This window comes from Hirundo rustica, chromosome 16, assembly GCF_015227805.2.
Source record: "Hirundo rustica isolate bHirRus1 chromosome 16, bHirRus1.pri.v3, whole genome shotgun sequence".
Taxonomy (NCBI): domain Eukaryota; kingdom Metazoa; phylum Chordata; class Aves; order Passeriformes; family Hirundinidae; genus Hirundo; species Hirundo rustica.
In genome coordinates, this window is record NC_053465.1 from 10,596,952 (window position 1) to 10,616,633 (window position 19,682).

At 46.4% G+C, this 19,682-nt stretch overlaps 3 protein-coding genes across 4 annotated transcripts in view; all 3 read right to left on the bottom strand.

Moving 5' to 3' along the window:
* Positions 1 to 6,453, bottom strand: part of DHX35 (DEAH-box helicase 35) — a 29,661-nt gene extending 23,208 nt beyond the window's left edge. For both annotated transcript variants that reach the window (XM_040080167.2, XM_040080166.1), the window contains exons 1-8: positions 6,372 to 6,453; positions 4,884 to 5,017; positions 4,401 to 4,493; positions 4,183 to 4,260; positions 2,513 to 2,617; positions 1,587 to 1,648; positions 863 to 932; positions 188 to 247 (exon numbers count right to left, since the gene is read on the bottom strand). In XM_040080167.2, the coding sequence (XP_039936101.1) occupies positions 188 to 247; positions 863 to 932; positions 1,587 to 1,648; positions 2,513 to 2,617; positions 4,183 to 4,260; positions 4,401 to 4,493; positions 4,884 to 5,017; positions 6,372 to 6,411 (642 nt within the window). In that variant the 5' untranslated portion in view covers positions 6,412 to 6,453. The remainder of the gene's footprint in view (positions 1 to 187; positions 248 to 862; positions 933 to 1,586; positions 1,649 to 2,512; positions 2,618 to 4,182; positions 4,261 to 4,400; positions 4,494 to 4,883; positions 5,018 to 6,371) is intronic.
* A 1,265-nt stretch (positions 6,454 to 7,718) lies between these two features.
* Positions 7,719 to 11,964, bottom strand: LOC120760176 (protein FAM83D-B-like). The gene is made up of 4 exons (XM_040080148.1): positions 11,515 to 11,964; positions 10,419 to 10,586; positions 9,705 to 9,829; positions 7,719 to 9,477 (listed from the first exon to the last, which is right to left on the bottom strand). The coding sequence occupies exons 1-4, from the start codon at positions 11,962 to 11,964 to the stop codon at positions 9,087 to 9,089; spliced, it is 1,134 nt and encodes a 377-aa protein (XP_039936082.1). The 3' UTR covers positions 7,719 to 9,086.
* A 443-nt stretch (positions 11,965 to 12,407) lies between these two features.
* On the bottom strand, positions 12,408 to 19,278 carry LOC120760098 (protein FAM83D-B-like). Its single transcript, XM_040080045.1, has 4 exons — positions 18,829 to 19,278; positions 16,112 to 16,279; positions 15,270 to 15,394; positions 12,408 to 14,937 (listed from the first exon to the last, which is right to left on the bottom strand). The coding sequence occupies exons 1-4, from the start codon at positions 19,276 to 19,278 to the stop codon at positions 13,983 to 13,985; spliced, it is 1,698 nt and encodes a 565-aa protein (XP_039935979.1). The 3' UTR covers positions 12,408 to 13,982.
* Positions 19,279 to 19,682: the final 404 nt, after the last annotated feature.

Genomic DNA, 19,682 nt, shown 5'->3' on the forward strand with positions numbered 1-19,682 from the left:
CCAAACCAGTTTGCCAACAGAACGTGAAAACCAAACAGAGCAACTGAACTACAGCAGAGTTTTTCCTGCCACTCAAGCAGCAGCGATGCAATGCTTCCCACGCAGCACAGAGGATAAGCTGTACATAAATAGCAGTGGAGCTGCCACCTAATGTCACTGCATTTCAACCCAAATCTCTGAGCTGTACCTCTGCATCCAAGGTGGCTGAAGCCACAATCAGGCGAAGATCCCCACGCTTCTTCTGAACCTGGGAGAGACCAACAACACCCAGAGTTAAAAGTGTTTTCTCAAATACAAGACTACAACAGAGATTTAGAGAATCCAGATTACCAGAAAGCTCTCTGTGAAACTACTTTAAAGTACAAGACAGATGATGAATGAAGCAGCCACATCACCCCGATGTTAAGCACTCAATGGCTGTTTGCAGTTTTATGTATTTAGGGAACTCAGTCAGTTAATTTATCCACTCATAATTTCTGGTGGGAATCAGATCTTTAGTAGGTTGAAAGTCAGCAACAAGCCCCTATCAGATCACTTCACATGATCATCAGCAGCAGAATCAACAGTGTATTTTCAGTAGTATCAGCTAAGGAGAGATTTCAGCATCAGGGAGAAGAAACAGAGCATCCTGAATGTCAGATGACCAAAGTAAATAGCTGGGTATGTAGAATAGGCTGCAGGATAAATGAGGAAGCAGCAATCACACTCCCTAAATGAGGAAGCAGCAATCACACTCCCTCAATTACCAGCCATCAGGATCAGTGGTTGAATGAAAAGGATGGAAATTAAAACAGTTACAGAGAACTATATTAAAATTACCCAATTAACATCACTGAATTACAGTGAATTAGAAAAGAATTACCTTTTTTAGTAAGCCAATGGCAATGTCTGTATAAAGAGTCCTTTCATGAGCTTCATCTAGCATGAGGACACTGAAAAAGTAGAGAAGTAAGGTTTCAGAAATTACATGACTTTAATCAGTGTCTTTACATACTTTAATCAGTGTCTCCCTGTCCTCTAGAAACACCATTATTTGAAATCTGCTGCTGGACTATTATTGTTCATAGCCACTTACAGAATTGGGGAAGTTAAAAAACACTTGCAGCAATGGAGCAGGGAGAAAAATGTACCTGGCACCACATGGGGCATACACACTGTTCTCTATTCAGGCTAGCTTCTGGAAAGGGGTAGAACAAGTCTGTGTTTGCTGTACTGCATAGGATTTCTGGGGATCAGAAAAGCCTGTTTATTGTTGATTCTGTTATTAGTATAAGGAAGAAAAATAATTTAAAATTAGGAAATGAAACAATTCAGACTCCATAAGGCCCCCTAAGCTTTTGGCTCAAAACTACAGCATCAAATCCTGTTGGTTTTGGTGTTTCAATCATCAACTAACAATAATATGTTGTTGCTAAAAACAGTGTTGTTTTTACAGCATGAAGACGTCAGACTTCTACAATAATTTTCACTTTTTTGGTATTTAATATCCACTAATAATTTATAAAAACTGCTATCATAATAGCTTGAAAAAAAGCAGGTTTTTACCAAATTGCACTTCAGCAAGCACCCATTCCATGTTTTCTTACCTGTATCTTGTTAATAAAGGATCAGCCATCATTTCCCTCACCAGCATACCATCAGTTAGAAACTAGAAGTGAATGCCAAAGGAAAAAAAGTAAAGAAAAAAATCCTATGTTAAAAAAAAAACTAACTGTGATTTTTAAAGCTGATCTTCTAGGCTTTTGCCTGAACATTTCCTTGCCTTTAATTTTCTAATTATCTATCAAATTAGACTGTGACTGCAATTGTGGTCTTGAACTAAGCAAGAATTGATGGAAAAACCCTCCAAATTTCCAACTCCAAATGAAAAACCAACATGCTTTAAAAAAATTAAATTCAGCTCTATTTAATGAACAAACATCTCCATTTCTTTCTCTGGAAATGGAAGAAAGTGGGAAAAAAAAAGATCACAAAACAAATTGTCTCGTTCATCATCACTGCTATTCCAGCACAACTAAAGCAAATCCTCTTCTGCAGGAACACAAGCAACACTAACATTGCTCACAGCACTGAAGAACAGCTGCAAAGTTGCTATTTAATCCACCAAATTATCTCTCAGCCTACTCATCTTGGCTTTTATCTGTGCTTTTAATCAAAATCTATTTTTAGCAGGGGATACTTTTAATCTGTGATTCACTGCAGCCTTTCCCTATGACTTTGAGTGACACCCAGGTCACGCCAGTGCTGTACCAACAGCTGGCCATACCTTGAAATTGTCCTCTAGATTTAAAATGCTGCTTGTCAGATTTTCAGAATAGAACAGGCAACTCATTTTATTAAGTTTTAGATTGCCAAAGCCATTTCAAGCACAATTTTGGGGTACCCATCTGGGAAACTGAAATGTTACCTATTCTCCTGACTGGGCATCACAAGGTTCTCGTTAATTTTGTAAAAGCACTTGAAGAGTTTCAACTAATCCCTTCAGAGTGACCACACAGAGCTCGTGTTTCACCTTAATTCTTGTAGCCTGTGGGTCTGTGCAGTCATCAAACCGGATGCAGTATCCAACCTCATGGCCCAGCACTGCGCCCCTTTCGTCAGCAACTCGGCCTGCAACCTGAGAAAAGAGATCCTCATAAGCAACAAACAGCTCAGCACACCTCAGCCTTGTGTCATCACCAACCACAAAGACATCTAAAGATACAATAAAACTCCACAATGCATAACCTAACCCCTGTAGAATTCCAACAACAAGTTACTGTCACTCATTTGAGTGACACTCTAACCCATACCTATAGGCAGAGAACTCATGATTTCAGTTGGAATCTTATCATCCCATCCCTTTCAGCCCAAGAATTCAGGATAATTGGATTCAGAATCCTTGGATAATGCGAGCAGAAGTTCAGGAATTTCTAAACTATGCCTTATATCTTTGCAACTACCTATCTTTATTTCTAACAACGCCCATGCTCTAGATGGGAGAGCAGATAAGTCACCTATTAAAATAAAATAAAATATCATTTTCAGTTCAAGACTAAGCAATAAATCATCAGTTATACTTCTCATCTCCTGTAACAGCCACAATCCAGGCACTCTGCAACAACGGTCTCAAAGAAAAACCCTGCTGTGTCTGTGCACTAATCCTGAATGGAAAAATCTTTCTATTTTAGGCTTAAAAATGACGCATTGAGACATGAAAGGGAAAAGAGAAGTGAGTTTGCTGTGAGAAATCATTGCAGCACTCACAACATCTCCTGTAGAACTTGCGCTCTGTCAGCTGGATGAAGGAGAAAAAGGAGGACACTGCAGGCAAACTGCCCAAAGCACAAGATGCAGAGCACTGCTAGAGACTGTTCCCTTAACCAGGCTGGACCTGGTCAAAGAGTACTGGATTCTGCACTTTTACCCAGGTAGACACTGGTATGTTGTAGAAACCATTTACCATATGATAGAGAACAGGCAAAGTGAGGGCTATAAATGGCACCTCAGTCCTCTGTATAAAAGGAATGCTGCAGCAGAAACTTCACCCAAGTCAGTGCCTGGCAGCAGTTGTGAAGACAAAGAAGCACTGCATGCTTTCTGTGCAGGCTGCTACCAGAGAGGAGAAGTCGCTGCCCTCAGTATCTTCCTTTCCTCCTCACAGCACATCCAGATGATGTTTGCTCTCTGAGACATAATATGTGTATGCATAAATTTCTCACAATAAAACTGTTTCTTCTTCTGCCTGACATTTTTACAAGGGGAAACCAAAATCCCACACCATATATACAGAAAAAAAGATTAAAAACCTAGTTATGAATTGCGAGAATTGCTCTTGTTTCTTCCACTGGCTGCATAACTCTACGCAGATTTACATCACTGTTTCACCTTGTGAAAGAAGTTGAGGGTCACACAAGCACAGTTCTAGTCCTGAGTCAATCACAGCTCAGCCCTAACTTCCATACACAGTTCTGCTGACATCAGTCAATTTTACTTCAAAGCTTCTACATCTGCAATGCTGGAATGTTTGGCCAGATCCACTAATCAGGTTGAATTCAGGGTGTAACTCCAGCAGCACTTAGAGAAAGACAAGCAGAACCATCTATTCATTCAGGAGCTCATGCAGATTCCTGCTATTCAGCAAAACCTGCTGATAAACTGGAATTTATAATGCAAACAGACTGGGAAGATGGGGACACTCACTGAAACAGCAGCGACCCGACGAGGCTGTGTCACCCCAACAACTCTTCCTTCGGCTGTCCAGCCAGCTTCTGCCAGGTACTGCCAACAACAGTGGGGAAAGAGACACACTGGTCATGCTGTGCTTACACCGAGGTGGTAGTGCCTCACTTTGTGTTTTCACCTCCTTCTGCTCAATATCCCATGTAAAATCCCCGGAGGGACTCTAAACAGACACTTACTTGCGGAATCTGCGTTGATTTCCCACATCCTGTTTCCCCAATAATCACCAGAGTCTGGTAGTTCTCCACTAGGTAAAGGATATGATTTCTTAGCTGAAAGAGAAGATGGCATTTAAACATAAAAAAGCAGATTGTCCTAAAATAAGAAAACAATTAAAATTACAATATTTACATATCTGGCAGACACAGTAACTTCTCATTACGTGGAGTTCTCTGCCAAAAGCGAAATAGTCCTTTACAATCTATAAATGACACGTACAACATATACTAAATAACATACATTAACGAAGCCCTTAGAACTGTCAGTTACAGCTGTCAAACAGGACAATAAATTCCAGTAAGTAGAGAGCAAAGTCATAAAATCCTTATTTATATTGCAAAGAGATTTTATACTGCTCTTAAAAAAAAAAAAAAAAAAAAAAAAGGGACACAAAAACTAGACATCATACAATATATTCAATATATCAAAAAGAACTTCTGTACCTTAAAAACAGGCAGCTTTTGCCTCTGCTGCTCAATGGAGAGGGAAGCATAAGGGTTGTAGATGACGGTCACAGCGCTGCTCTCAGCAGGGCTCTGCCTCTCCTCCGAGACACTGACACCAGGACCTTCTGAGCCTACACAGCAGGAGTGAATTTTAACTGGAACAATACACTTCTGCCTGGTGTGTCACAATACAGCCAAAATAAAAATGTTTCGTACAAATAGGAACCATGGGCGGCAGCGTATTAAAAAAAAAAAAACAACCAAACAAGTTTCCTGTGAAAGCAATTGAAATATTACATAACAATAAACAAGGGATATGCTCCTCGCTTCAGCTCTGAACTTACCTCAGGAACTGAAACTTGATTTATTCCTGCCGCAAATTATCACAAAACTACTGGCAACTGAAACTGTGGAATCATGCAAGTGAACTAGAAACAAAAACTCATCTGAATCACAGAATGTGTCATTTCCAGCTGCAGATTCAACTGGGAAAGTCTGAGAGCAAAGAGGAGGATTGCCCTGTTTTGTAGGATTTCCTTGCTTACACTTCTCCCACTGTTAAAAGGTTAGTCCTTTTCAGAACTGCCACGCCATTCTACCACAAACCAACAATTACTGTGATTGTTTCCAAAGCGCTTCTCCACCGAGCTGCTCTCCCTGGTGTTAACCATGGCTATTCCCACCCATGGCCAGGATTTTGTTCCTTCCTCAGAACTCCTTGGGATTTCCCTGCACACTTCATATCCCCTGGAGACCCCTGCCAAGGGCAACACACCCACCCCACAAACCCCCCACTCCATCCCTCCCCTGCCACCCCACACTGAGGAGCACCCAGCTGGAGCCACAAACACCCCCCGGGCTTCGGCAGTGAGGGGACAGCCATTTCCCTACTGTCCTCGCTCAATCATCAAGTTTGGAAAAGACCTTCAAGATCATCCTGCACCGCCACGGTAATCCCTAAACCACATCACCCAGCACCAGATTCAGACAATTCTTGAAAACCCTCAGGGATGGGGACTCCACCACCTCCGTGGACAAATTATTCCAATGCCTGACCATCCGAAAAGCGAAATAAAAGATTATAATAGCTAATTGGGATATCCCGTGTCTCAGTTTAAAGCCATTTCCCCCGGTTCTCTCACGCAGACACGGCAGGACACTTCCCACCTCAGCACAGCCTCCTGGCAGGGAGTTGTAGGGAGCGAGGAGGTCACCCCTAAGCCTCCTCTTCTGGAGGCTAACAAACCCGGCTCCCCCCGCCGCTCCTCACAGGACAAGTTCTCGAATCTTTTCAGAGCCTTGTTGCCCTTCACTGTAAATGCTCCAAAGCGACCCCAAAGAGCCGAGGGGGGGCAGCGCCGCCGGCTATCGCCGCACCCCTCCCCACGGCCAGGCGGGTCGGAGCTATGTCCCCCACACCCCTCACCACGGCCAGCAGGGCTCCATCCCCGGCACCACCACATCCCGCACCCCCACACGCCTCACCCGGCTTCCAAAACTTCACCGGCCCCACGGGCGCCGCCATCTTGGGGTGAGAGGGCGGCCGGAAGCGGCGCGCGGCGCCCACGTGACGCGGCGCGCGTTGCCATGGAGAGCGCGCCCCCCCGCGGGGCGGTGCCGGCAGGTTCCCGCCCATGGCGGCCCCGCCTCCGCTCCCTCACGGCCGCGGGCGTGCGGGCGGGAGACAGCGGGCAAAGGGCGGTGCGAGTGGCGGGGTTAGCGCTGCGCTGCTTGTCCGAGGAGCATTAGGGAATAAGGGAATCCGTGTCCGTGGAGTATAAGGGAGCGAGGTACAAATTGGGATCAAGTGAGCGCTTGGCTGCCCTTGGATCCCTGGCAGTGTCCAAGGCCAGGTTGGACATTGGGGCTTGGAGCACCCTGGGACAGTGGAAGGTGTCCCTGCCCATGGCAGGGGTGGAATGAGATCGGCTTTAAGGTCTTTTCCAGCCCAACCCATTCTGTGGTCACCTGGGGGAGCACATAGGATTTAATGGGTCAAAAGATCGCTGTGAAAAGTCCCTGCTCATCAATTAATTAGAGCTGATTCCTTCTCCCGTGAAGGATGCCTCTACGCTACTCAGGCCACAGCTGCTGCACTTGACACCAGGCAGCTGAAGGACAAAAAAGAAAATGATCACACTAATAGTGAATAGAAGCAGCTCTGCCCCACCACAGGCTACTTACAGCCTGTTTAATCCACAAACACACCCATGAAAACCCATGGAAGTTACTATTGAATCAAACTTAGAGTAGGCTTTGAGTTAATTAAGTAGAAGCTAAAGGAAATTTAAAAAAAAAAAAAAAACAAAAAAAAAAAACAACACCTCCAAACTGCCTCTAGTAAGTTTAGTAATACTCTCATATATTCATACTTATAGGAAAATAAAAATCTAATCACATCTTATATGCTTATAACTTCCCACGTTAGCAGTGCAGTTATGGTGATTAACACAAACTGCACCTCACAACGCTCTACCTCCATGGTCACATGTTGTGCTGAATAACCACGTGTAAAAGAGGTTTTTAAGATATAATTATGATGTTCTTAAAGTTTTAAGTATATGCTTCAATGTACTTTTGATATTAAGTCCACTCTATCAAAAACAAACACAACTCACAGTATTTTGTACCATCAATATATTATTAATAGTTGAGTAAAAATCCCACACAGAAAGAGCTGCCTATTAAAGTAATGAGATGAGTAACAAAGTGGAAAATACTTGAGAAAATATGTACAGATAATTATTATGAAAATAAGATTGCACAAACAGTATTTTACATAGAGTCCAACACTGTATGGGGTTTGCCTTTATGGAAAATATAGCTAAGAATAAAAATACATATTTCAAACTTCATTACATCTGGATGGAAGGTAGTATTACAAAGCTATAAGCTATTGAATATTTACAGATTAGGAGAGCCAGAATGATTATATTTCCATGATTGTGAGTATAGAAGAAAGAGGGCCCAGATTAACTGCATACCAATCAGTACATTTTTGTAATGTCTAGTTTTGTAAGATCCATCTGTCCAGTTTAATGTTACTTTGCTGCTGTTTAGAAACCCATGTGAAATTCCCCTGCCAGGTTTTAACCTTCCCCTCAAAAGCCCAGAACCCACAAGACACTCACACAAGCACATACCCAAGTATTTTGCAGTTGAAGAGCCACAAGAATAATTGAGAAATGGTAAACCTTTGTTTTGACTCATGAGTATCTGCATTGGCAGGCTGCTGGAACTTCAGTACCTCAATGTGCAGTTGTTTGGTAGGATATCTTATTCATTTGAGGGTGTTTTGGTTTTTTTTTTCCCTGCAGAAATGAATAGATTAAAAAATAATAATAATAAAAATTGAGCTTCCAAGAGACCTTAAAAATGGTTCTGTTGCTGACTTCTGTGTCATTGCATTTCTGGTGGGATTAGGACTTTTGTGAAGAGGCAACAGCTTCACAGATTTCAGATCTACTCAGCTTTCCCCACAAGATCAGACAGCAGCAGCAGCCACCAAGAAAACAAAAGGTCTGTCTGGTAATGCCAAGGAACGGGTCTCATTTGGCTCTCCTACAAACACAGTGGGTCCTTTAGAATATTATCGCTTGCACACATTTATTGCATGGTGTCCAGCATTCCAAACAGCCTAACATAAAGGCCATTTGAAATCCGGTCACTGCTAAAGCCTGGTTTGCTGACACACTGTCTCGTTCTGCCTGCCAGCATAGCTCTGCATGAAGAAAATGTAACATTTGAGGAGTAGTAGTGTGATGCTGACCTGCTGGTTTCTAGATTAGGGTTACTCCTGTTCTGTGTCATGAACCACTGAGTGTTCATGTTTGTACAACACAAGACCAAGACTGATTTCAGAGCCTGCTTTCATCTTGGAACAGACTTTCAAGCAATATTCATTTCAATACCTAGATTTCTTTAAAAGAAAAAGGCTGAGCTACTGAGCTATGGCACTGCCAACCCATCAGCTTAAAACATGCATGAACAGGTTGAGAAATGAAAATTTAACAGAATAGTAGAAGTCACTAATGGCTTTATAGAATTCTTCAAACAAAGCCACAATTCCAGTTTCACTTTCTCTCAGTCTGAGGTTTCTTTCCCAGCTGCCCTCGCAAACACACTGCAAGACAGTGCTGGATAGGGATGGACAGACGTGGTTCCTGAAGTTCTGCTTCTTGCTCTGCAGGGACATGCAGTTCATCTCTCTATGATCCAGTGTGGCCTCATAACCAGGGAGCCATTCCTCTTAGTCAGCGGGGGAGAGGTGTGCATCGTGTTATTTGGGGTGTACAAGGCCTCCCTGGAGGCGTGCAGCCAGCTCCTCTTCCTCTTCAGATCTCCTACAAATGCTCTCAGATACAAAAATTCCATTCTCAGGAAGTGTTCCCTGGTCACGTCTCTGGAAGCCACTGTTATCCTGAACAGCTGGTCCCACACCCTGTTCTTCTTGCAGCTGGAAAACTCTTTGAGGTTGATCGGCTTTGACCGTGAATGGAGAATCCGAAATTCCAGGTCAAAGTGCGCAACTGCGGGGCCTGACAGGATCAAAATGTTACTGCTGTTCAGCTTCCCATCCGTCCACGTAAAACTACCAAAGGAAGAGTGAGAAAATCATGAGTTAATTCAAAAAAATCAGTAAAGAAAGTATTCACATTTAGTTATATGGTTCTTACAACCCACCTGATGAGCAGTGGGCTCTTTTAAGGATGATTGTTAGTCATAAAATCTGATAAGGAAAGCAATTCTGCAGCATTGCTGTTTTTATTTTCCATGGAGGGAAATCATGTAAAGCAAGAGAAAGAAGCTGGCACTTGCCTGTAGGAGCCTGTTGTCACTCTAATGCCATCAATTAACATGAACTTTTCACGGACTTTTCCAATGATTTTGGCGCCCGACCTGGTGCAGTATGTGCTCCCCGTGATAATCCGAACCCTCATCAACTGTTAAAGACAACGCAGGAGTCAGGTGGACTGCAAAGTACAAGTGACTGCATTTAAAGGACTAGCACAGCAATAACCATCCCCGATGAACTGCACACCGGCACAAGTCACCCACTGGGAGCCAAGTGAGGATTTTGTCTTGTTTTTGTAGGCAAGAGGCAAACCCATAAACTGGCTGTGCAGAATGTGACTGTGAAAATTCCTGTCACCTAATCATCAGGATCCAAATTCCACAGGTTCCTGAGAACCTGCTTCTCCCTCAGCCTTCAAAGTCTTGGCGAGCCCAACAACTCCAGTCATGCTTTAGGAACTGGACATTCCTCCTGCATTTCCTTGAACATTCAATTAGTATTTGTGCTCAGAAAGCAGCTGTAGTATCCAATTACAAAGGTTTCAGGTTTTCTATTAATTGCTGTCTTATATAAGAATTGTTAAATCTTCCAAGATAGAGTTGGAGCTACTTAACACCCATTTTAAGTTGTGGCAGCAAGTGCAAATAATTTCTTCTTTTGACAGCTCAAAGATTTTGACACCTCAGACAGTCATAAGAGGATCAGTTCCCTACCCCTATAAATATGACAAGGCTCACCTTTTCCTGCTCAAGGTCAACTCCCAGATCCTTGCACATTTTTAGAAAGTGGGGGAATGAAGACTGATCTAGAAGGATGTACACTTTAACTTGCCGTTGGCTACAGGCTTCCAAGAGGTCTGTGAAGATATCAGTATCTGTGAAGGAATCCATAACCAGGGCAATCATCTGCAACAAATTTCAGAAGAAACCATTAGGCTGTTTCCACAGCATCTCAAGGGAGATAGCACATGAGAAAATTGAGTTTCAAATTAAATATTCCCCCCTGCCTTTTTTTTTTTTTCAGGTGGCTATGGAACACAGTGCAGTCTTCTGTGATAGAGTATTCTTCCTCACCCTGAAATAGAACTAGACACCTGTTTTTGCCCTATGTTAGGAAAATTTGATCTCTTCCTAAGCAAGAAGTTTGGTTTTGTGTTTTTTTTTTCCTTGAGAACAAAGGTCTTTTCCTCAAAAGCATTGCTTTTGAAGAAATGAAAGAGGAAAAAAAGAAGAAAGAGGTGAGCTTACTTCCAATGCTACAGTTCTCCAGTCTTTCAACTCTTCAAATATGAAAGAAACAGTAAGAAAACCCAAACCCACCAGTGTCTGACTGCTCTTTGCATTTCACCTCTCTGTTTAAGATAAAAGTCAGGTTCATCTTCACCTTATCATTCAAATTCTCATATTTCAAGTCAAGATCTGAGTTAAACATCTGTTGAGAGTCAGCTCCTACCCCTGGCAGATCTTCCCCATGGGCTGAACCCCAGGGTTTGCTGAGGATCCTCTGCAGGATGGGGAAGCAACAGCTATTTTAGAGAGCCGGGAATGGGCACGCTGGGGATGTACCGCTCACGGGTGCCAACTCCCTCAGGGAACTTAGCGGCACCCAGAGAGCCCGGACTCGGCTTTCAGCAGTATGGGGAAGGAAAGCGGGCAAATAATGAACCTGTTTATAAAATAACTTCAAAATATGATGTAAATGGCATAAAGCAATACAAAACAACAGAGTGATTAAAAACGGAAGGTTATGTAAGACTAAGCGAAGCGGGGAAGGACGAGGTGGCCCCGGGCAGCCGCGGCAGGGCAGGGAGCGGGGCGCTCCCCGGGCACTCACCTGCCGGGCGGAGCGGATCTGCCGCCGCACCGCCTCCTTGCAGCCGTAGATGCTGTCCCCGCAGCCGGGCTGGAAATGCGCCTCCACCCGCGTCAGCCCGCGGAAGGCGCCGCTGGCGAAGCCCGGCCAGCCCAGCTCCAGCGCCGGCGGCTCCAGGTCCGAGCGCTCGGGGAAGTAGGTGAGCGACGAGGCGTCGAGCGAGGCGCCGGCCGACGGCTCGGCCGCCGGCTCCGGGCCCGCGGCGGGCGGCAGCGCGGCCCGAGCGATGTCCTGCACCTCGGGCTCCGACAGGAAGGGCGGCAGCTGCTCCCGCCGCAGGAAAGCCCGCAGCGCCTCGGGGCCGCCCGCCACCAGCTCCTCCAGCGCCAGGCGCTGCGCCTCGCTGTACGGCCCGGCCGGCGGCGGCCAGCGCCCCGAGCCCTCCTCCAGACACTGCGACGCGTTGGCCATGGCCGGAGCGCGGCACCGAGCCCCGGCTCTTTATAGAGCTCCGCGGGCTCCTCCGCACCGCGCCTCCCGCCCGGCTCCGCTCCTCCCGGCCGCTCGCCCACGGGACAGTCACGGGTGGCACAGCCCGCAGCCTTCCCCACGCCCAGGGAAGAGGCAGCCTCTAAGGAGGAAGCATCAGCCCAGCCCTGGACCTGCTGCCCAGGCGGGATCAAAAGGCTGCTCCTAAGGTTGGAGAGGGCAAATGGCCCCAGCAGGAAGGCATCGAGCGCCGGCGAGTGACTTAGTCACCCCGATTTAAGATGCCAAATAAACAGAAAACAAAGCTCAGCGATGATCAAGTGAAAACCCCATGGCAAAAAGGAGTTTATTTGTAAACTGTTTCTTGTTCCTGTTAGAGTACCTTACCAGCTGCACGGTATAATAAGGTTAAAAATCACATAGAACAAACAAGGTAATTTTGCATACATTCAAGAACTGCAGGACTTGAGCTCTTAAACTCGATATTGGCTTTGAAGGTGTCAACTTGGCTCCTTCCCTACAACTTGGTTTGCTGCCAATGTTCCAGATCCACAAATCAAGCAATAAATTACCTTCTCATTTTGAACAACTGCAGACAGAACTTTTTTCCCCACCTCCAGCTTTAGTGAAGGAGTGGCTGCTTTGAAATCCAAGTAATAAAAGTAGCTAAGCCTCTTTGTCCATAGAGATTTCAGACAGAAATGCCAGAGTTGGTTGCCCTCAACAGCCTTTTCGAGTTATGGATATTTTTATTCATTCATTCAATATTCAAGCCAACAGCTGAAATGTGCCATCTACTGGTCACACATGCCCCTAAATAAAAAAATACATAACCCAGACTGATTCGATTTGGCAGAATTCGGTGTGGTTGGTCACTGGAGTACTGAGATGCAGGTCTAAAGAAAAACAGTACTGATCAGGGTCAGATCAGATCTCAGGGAGAGACTGCACTCACTGCTCAGGTACGAGACACAGCAAGCACAGACGTGCACAGAAATCTGCAAACAGTCAGATAAAGGCTTTGCAAAGCAGTCACACCTCAGGTCTTATTCAATACTTGAAGTATCTTCAAAAACTAGAGTGGCACTTTAGCTCCCCAAACCAAGTTAGTAGTAGAAAAATGATGGAGCAGGAAGGAGTATTTCAGACAGCACAGTTAAAAAGAGAAAAAGGTTTATTTAACTCCTACAGTTATGTTAATGTAAATTAACATTACCCAACTTAACCCATAACATTCTGTAGTGCATTTGTCAGTTTGCTTTTGAACAGGGGCTTTGTCACATGCCCTCAGTGATTGTCTCGCCTTGGAGGTCACTGCAAAGAAGGAAGCACACACATACACACACACGTATTTATATATCTCTAAAGAGAGATATATAAACATCATGATCAAACTAAAGGGCTAGTTAGCTCATTCTCTTTCTGAAGGCTTAAACAATAGAAAAAGAATAGTTGAAGACAGCCTACAACTGTTTCAACAGACTCTTTGCAACTTTAATGGAAGAGTAAAATATATATCACAGAAGTTAGAATAAAATCAGCTTTATGGCTCTTTGTTGAAGATGATTTTTTCCCCTGTCAAAGATACAGTAGAAATAAAAACCAATATTGGAAAAAAAGATTGAGAATCCCTTGACATAAGATAGATCTCCAAAGCCACTCTGAGCAAGTTCAGTGTGACTCAGGTTTTTCCAAGATACATAAGTTAAAACTAGGGCATTAGCAAGCCCGGAAAGCAGTAATAAATTCAGCTTTGAGGTTAAATACCCAGAATTAAAATGATCTTCACCACTAAAGCAAACAAGAGGAACCCGTGAGTAGTTACTACACAATACCTCATTTTCATCTCTTACATTGCATAGTACAAAGCAAAGTGCTGGAGAGCGGTGTGCACACGTATTAAACAAGTGAAAGTGCTGGAGGGAAGTGGAAGAACCTTTAGGTACAAAGTGACAGCAACTTGAGACTGGGGTTTGTGTGTTGCGTGGTCAGGGCAGGAATCATTTATTCAGGGAGAAGAGCGAGGCGTCGCGGAGGCTGCGCAGGCTGGCGCTGATGTCCCGCCTCTGCTTGAGGCTGCACCTGCCCGGGTACTGCGTCGTGTAGCTCGCAGGGACACGGCCCCGCCGGGACAGGATATCCACCATGTGGCTCAACTTCGACCTGATGGTGGAGTAGTGGAATTGCCTCTCTTTGTGCAGTTTCTGGAAATATTGTGCCCTGTGACTACCGGAATATTCAAAGGAGCGGAGAGAGGATATTGAGCCTGCAGAGCTCGCGAGAGAGCGCTGGGACGATGATGAGGATAACGATTGTAGACTAGAACTGGATACAGCCTTTCCAGACAGAAAATACTCTTCTTTTGAAAACTTTCTGGGAAGGAGGGGTGTTTCTGTGCCCTCCTCTTCCTTTGTCTGTGTCACTGCAGTCTTCAGCAAAATGGATGTCTGAGTGCCTGTCACTCTGGCAGCGACAGAAGCCTGAGTGCTGGTGTCTGCTGTGGCAGTGCTGGCCTGAGTGGCTGCATTACATTTGGTCACAGCTGCCACCTCTTCCCACGGGCCAGTTTGAGTTGATGCACTTTTCTGTTCCACTGTGGCCACTTGATTGCTGAACGACTCCTCTTCACACAGGCAAGAATGCCTCAGGTTACAAAGCTTTCCTGCAGGAGTATGTTCAGTCTGATCTGTTTTTTCCAGCAATTTCTTTGGAGTGCTAGACAGTCTGGCAAATTCTGCTCTCAAGTTGCCTTCCACAGTATATTCTTTAGAGGATTCTGTTCTGGTCAGCAGGTGATCAAACATGCCACTGTTCCTGCAGCTGGACGGTCGCTTTGGGCTGATGGGCAGGGACTGGGCATAGAGAATCCTGAACTGGAGGTCAAAGTGTTCAACCACTTGACCTGACAACACCAACAAGTTGCTGCTGTTCAGCTTCCCATCAGACCATGTGAAACTGTTGAAAACAAACCAAGACTCACCGTTAATCTCCAGTGCATTTCAACAATACAGCTACAGACAGCAAGACTCAGCTTAAGAATGAAGGTAAGAAGTCAACAGACTATTCATTTCCACAGGAAGAACTCTATTTAGCTATGGACAAGCTCTCTGCTAGCAACAAGTCTTCCAAAGGTGTTTTCAGATTTGTGTCAGCCCCACTTTGACTCAGCTAGTCCATATGCCATTGGCACTCATTAACACCGGGCAAACAGCAGAGTTAACACATCCTTTTGCAGCAAATGCCCATTTCTACAGCTTCACTGGGCACCAGCAGACCCCAATACTTGCCTGTAGGAGCCTGTTGCCACTCTAATGCCATCAATTAACATGAACTTCTCCTTGGCTTTCCCGACAATTTTGGCACCTGACCTCATGTAGTACGTGCTCCCTGTGAGAGTTCGAACTCTCATCATCTGGTTCAGAAAAGAAAGGAAAAAAGTAACACCAAATTCAAGTTAACTTCCAAAAACTTTCGATGAGCAATTCTACTCAAAAGCGGCTGCGCACAGTCTGGAAGATAGGAATGAAATGAACTTTTTAATATATACAGTGTGTATATGAGTGTTTTTAGTCACACAGTGCTAAATTGCTGTTAGATTAGGTGAGAACAGTCCGTTCCAATTAATTACTGCCCAGGAAGGCAGCAGTGTTTTTCCCTTTCCAGACAAACTTTTACTGCAGTGAACATTAGCCTATCCAAGCCAAGCCATAACAGAGCCATGTCTGTTTATATTCACAGCAGCTAAGCAAATCACCTGGCTCACATCATCCAAACCCTTTTAAAAGAAAGTATTAGGAAAGAAAGCAGATGATACCAGAGCTGTACCACCCTTTAGCTTCCCACGTTTCTGTTTTCCTTAACAAGCAGTTCCTTGAGCCAAAGAATAAAGCTATTTAAATATTGCAAAATTAAATCCCTGAAAATTGCTGCATCCTCAGGACAGGGATCCCAGTGCACACAGCACGTGGGGCTGGTGCACATCATGGTTGTATCTCCTGCGTGTGTGCAACAGACAGGTTGTTTTAGCCTTTCAAGGCAGTCTGATGCTTTATAGAAAGGTTTCTTTGTTATGCATAAACTGTGCCACAAAAATAAAAACAAGCCACACTGACCCCAATTTATTACTTACACTTTCCTGCTCAGGACAAACTCCCAAATTGTTGCACATTTCCAAGAAATGGGGCACAAAGTCCTGGTCAAGAAGGATGTAGACAGGGACTTGGCGGTTGTTATAGGCATCCTGAAGGTCACTGAAGATCTCAATGTCTGTGAAGGAATCCATGACAAGGGCGATCACCTGCAAGGAAAGTCACAACACTTACTCAAGGGATTTTTTTTACACGAGGCCACTGCCTCCCCTGCTGCTATCATCAGGGCCTCATGCACATTTCCTTGTCCTGCTGCACAGGCCCTGGCAAGTTCTAAAAGATTTCTATATTCCCATAACACTCCTGTAAATTCACTGTGCCCCAGCAGGCAAAGCGTAAGCCTGAAAAGGTTTTTTCTGTGTCTGCTGCTTTTGTACACTTTCACATCTTCCTTTCCTACACAATCCCCTATAATGTGGCCAAACTGGGGAAGCTGTCACAGCGGAATCTGGACTCCAGACAAACCATCTCTACACCTCTTCTCCCAGTGTTTCAACCAGCTACAGGAGAATTAGCTCAAATGGCCTCCTTGTTGTCAGATCTCACAAACCCCAGCTGATTTCCAGACTCTACCTGGTTTCTACATTCTTACTGAGTTTCTATCCCTCACCTTCACAGGAAATCCCTCCACTCACTCAACAGTTCTTTCAAAAAGACAAATCCTAAGATGAGACTATCACATCTATGAACCATCTCTCCAGCTAATTTAGAGCCACCTTATACACTGATTTGGTGCTAGAGTTCTCACCCTTCAAAACCACTCCTGTGTAGGGACCCAAAGGCATAAAGGAATCAGCTTTATGACTGAATTTTCCACTTTTCTATTAGACAAGCATCAAGAACAATGATAATACAACCCCTGTGGGTACCTGGCACCTCCCTTATCAGCTGGAGGCTGCTGCAGCACACCCAAGGTGTGTAAGCACGCAACACAGCTGCTCTGTGTGTGGCATGGCCTGTACTCACAGGAAACCTTTCCCACAGGAACAGGCTGAGCTTTGCATTCCCACCTCTGTCCTGCTCCCTAAGGGACTGGTTCTGTTTGGCTGAGTTCTGACACATAACATGCACAAGCACATGGGTATTTCTAGATAAAGTTACTTCGTGTTGGTGCTTCTCGCGTGTGTCCTGAGCTTCTTGCCACCCAATCACTTGCCTAAGTGCTGAAGAAGATTAAAAAACCAATAAGATGCTTTGGACAAGACCAGACAAGTAAGAAAACCATCCCTGAAAACAAAACAATTCACACTAAATCCTTGGGAACACTGATGCCTTCATATGACAGCTCAATTCACACCACGTTTGAGTTCTAGTCCCAGAATTAGCAGCTGGAAAAAAAACCCCAGTTTTGCCCAAAATGTTTAGAGGAATGAGAAAAAAACCTTTTCTTTACTCATCCATTCAGGATAGCAAGGATAAGATTGCAGCAGTCACTTGAACTAACTGCAGAAGAAGAAATTGTGCAGCACCTGAAGTTTTCCCAGTCTTCACATTATCTTGAGGAACTCAGAAAGGATTGAGAAGTGTCATACAGAATCTGACATTCAGTAAATTTTAGGCTGTCAAAAATGTCCGTTTATGTCCACAAAAACGCTCCCTGGATCAGGCACAGCCACAAATGGGGCAGGAGCATCTTGCCTTGCTCAGTGCGAGGGAAGGTGTTTGTCGGGATGCTGCAAGGAACAGCATTACAAACAAGCACAGCTTTTGGGGGGAATAATTGTCTTTATGGTGTTTATTCAAGTTACCAGACTAGGCTCACATACCTGCAGGGATTGTTTGAGAAATGAGCTTCCTCTGTGACCGTTTCTGCAAGGAGCCTGTCGTTCGTGTCATCCTCACACACTCCCTAAGCTTCTGCCCTCGGAAGGGAGTAGAGACTAAGCTCGATTGCTGATTCAGGGTGTGCCGTGCACGTTACACAAAGAGACAGGGGGTTGCTTCATCTGGCCGCCCAAAAAGGAAGCTACACATTTAAATTGTAGCTGAGCCAATGGAATGGCTGCTAAGGAGAAGGGTGGTTCCCGGCTGGGGATTCCAGTTGGAGGCTATAAACTCCGGGAATGCAATGAGTTACAGGGAACAGTTACAAGTTACTACGCCACGTGATTTTCAAGCCACATTGTGCATCAGAACAAAAGCTTCCACTCCTGTAGGAGTAAAGTCCTGTCCAAAGCAGTTCTGTACGTCACTTGGGGGCAATTTGCGAGCTAAGGAAGGGTTATACAATCATGGTGTTATATCTATGGGTAACCTTTTATAGAAGAGGCTTTTTCTGTGTCACACACTTTAAAGGACGGCAGGACGTTTCTGCAAGCGAACCCGTCCGGCAGAGCACATCCGTGGGGAGTCTTGAATAGGAGAGCTTTTGCTCCTAGTGAAAGCAGGGTCAGCTGGGTACAGCGGCTGTGCCGGCCATGGCAGCAGCGCTGCGGGACGGGGAGCTCTCGGCGCTGCACCCCGCGAGCAGCCGGGAAAGGGAGGGCTCGCAGATGGGGCAAAGAGAGTGCCCCTTCTGTACTTTCGAGCTTGTCCTCCTTCATGAGACACTGTCTGCTCGACAAGGGTTTTAAAGCCACTTGCCTTTGTTCGGTGTCCCACGGCGACGCTCAGCGGTGCCGATTTTTGATGTGCTCGCAGACCCAGGGGAGAGGGGCCCCGCGCAGGGCAGGGAGCGGGGCGCTCCCCGGGCACTCACCTGCCGGGCGGAGCGGATCTGCCGCCGCACCGCCTCCTTGCAGCCGTAGATGCTGTCCCCGCAGCCGGGCTGGAAATGCGCCTCCACCCGCGTCAGCCCGCGGAAGGCGCCGCTGGCGAAGCCCGGCCAGCCCAGCTCCAGCGCCGGCGGCTCCAGGTCCGAGCGCTCGGGGAAGTAGGTGAGCGACGAGGCGTCGAGCGAGGCGCCGGCCGACGGCTCGGCCGCCGGCTCCGGGCCCGCGGCGGGCGGCAGCGCGGCCCGAGCGATGTCCTGCACCTCGGGCTCCGACAGGAAGGGCGGCAGCTGCTCCCGCCGCAGGAAAGCCCGCAGCGCCTCGGGGCCGCCCGCCACCAGCTCCTCCAGCGCCAGGCGCTGCGCCTCGCTGTACGGCCCGGCCGGCGGCGGCCAGAGCCCCGAGCCCTCCTCCAGACACTGCGACGCGTTGGCCATGGCCGGAGCGCGGCACCGAGCCCCGGCGAGCGCTTCGCGGCGAGTTTGAATCCAAACAGCGCGGCCGCCGCTGCCGCCTTCCCCGCCCCGAGCCGCAGTTGGCTCCGGCGGGGCGGCACCGCCTCCGCCGGGCGGGACCGGCACGGAGCTCCGCGGCTGGGAACGGCCCTGCCGGCCTTCAGCGGGGTTCCCCGGCTGGAACAGCCTTGCTGAGCCCTGCCGGCCTTCCGTGGGATTCCCCTGCTAGGAACACAGCCCTGCTGAGCCCTGCCGGCCTTCCATGGAACTCCCCGGTGGGAACACAGCCCTGCTGAGCCCTGCCGAACCCTACCGGCCTTCCATGGAGCTCCCCAGCTGGAAAAGCCCTGCCCGAGCCCCGCCGGCCTTCCATGGGACTCCCCTGC

Coding starts and splice junctions, on each gene's coding strand:
- LOC120760176 (XM_040080148.1), bottom strand. CDS start 11,964: ATGGCCAACGCGTCGCAGTGTCTGGAGGAGGGCTCGGGGCGCTGGCCG. Junction 10,587..11,514: donor AGATCCGCTCCGCCCGGCAG/GTGAGTGCCCGG, acceptor AATTTGTTGCAG/ATGATTGCCCTGGTTATGGA. Junction 9,830..10,418: donor TTGACCTTGAGCAGGAAAAG/GTGAGCCTTGTC, acceptor TGTCTTTAACAG/TTGATGAGGGTTCGGATTAT.
- LOC120760098 (XM_040080045.1), bottom strand. CDS start 19,278: ATGGCCAACGCGTCGCAGTGTCTGGAGGAGGGCTCGGGGCTCTGGCCG. Junction 16,280..18,828: donor AGATCCGCTCCGCCCGGCAG/GTGAGTGCCCGG, acceptor CTTTCCTTGCAG/GTGATCGCCCTTGTCATGGA. Junction 14,938..15,269: donor GTGGCAACAGGCTCCTACAG/GCAAGTATTGGG, acceptor TGTTTTCAACAG/TTTCACATGGTCTGATGGGA.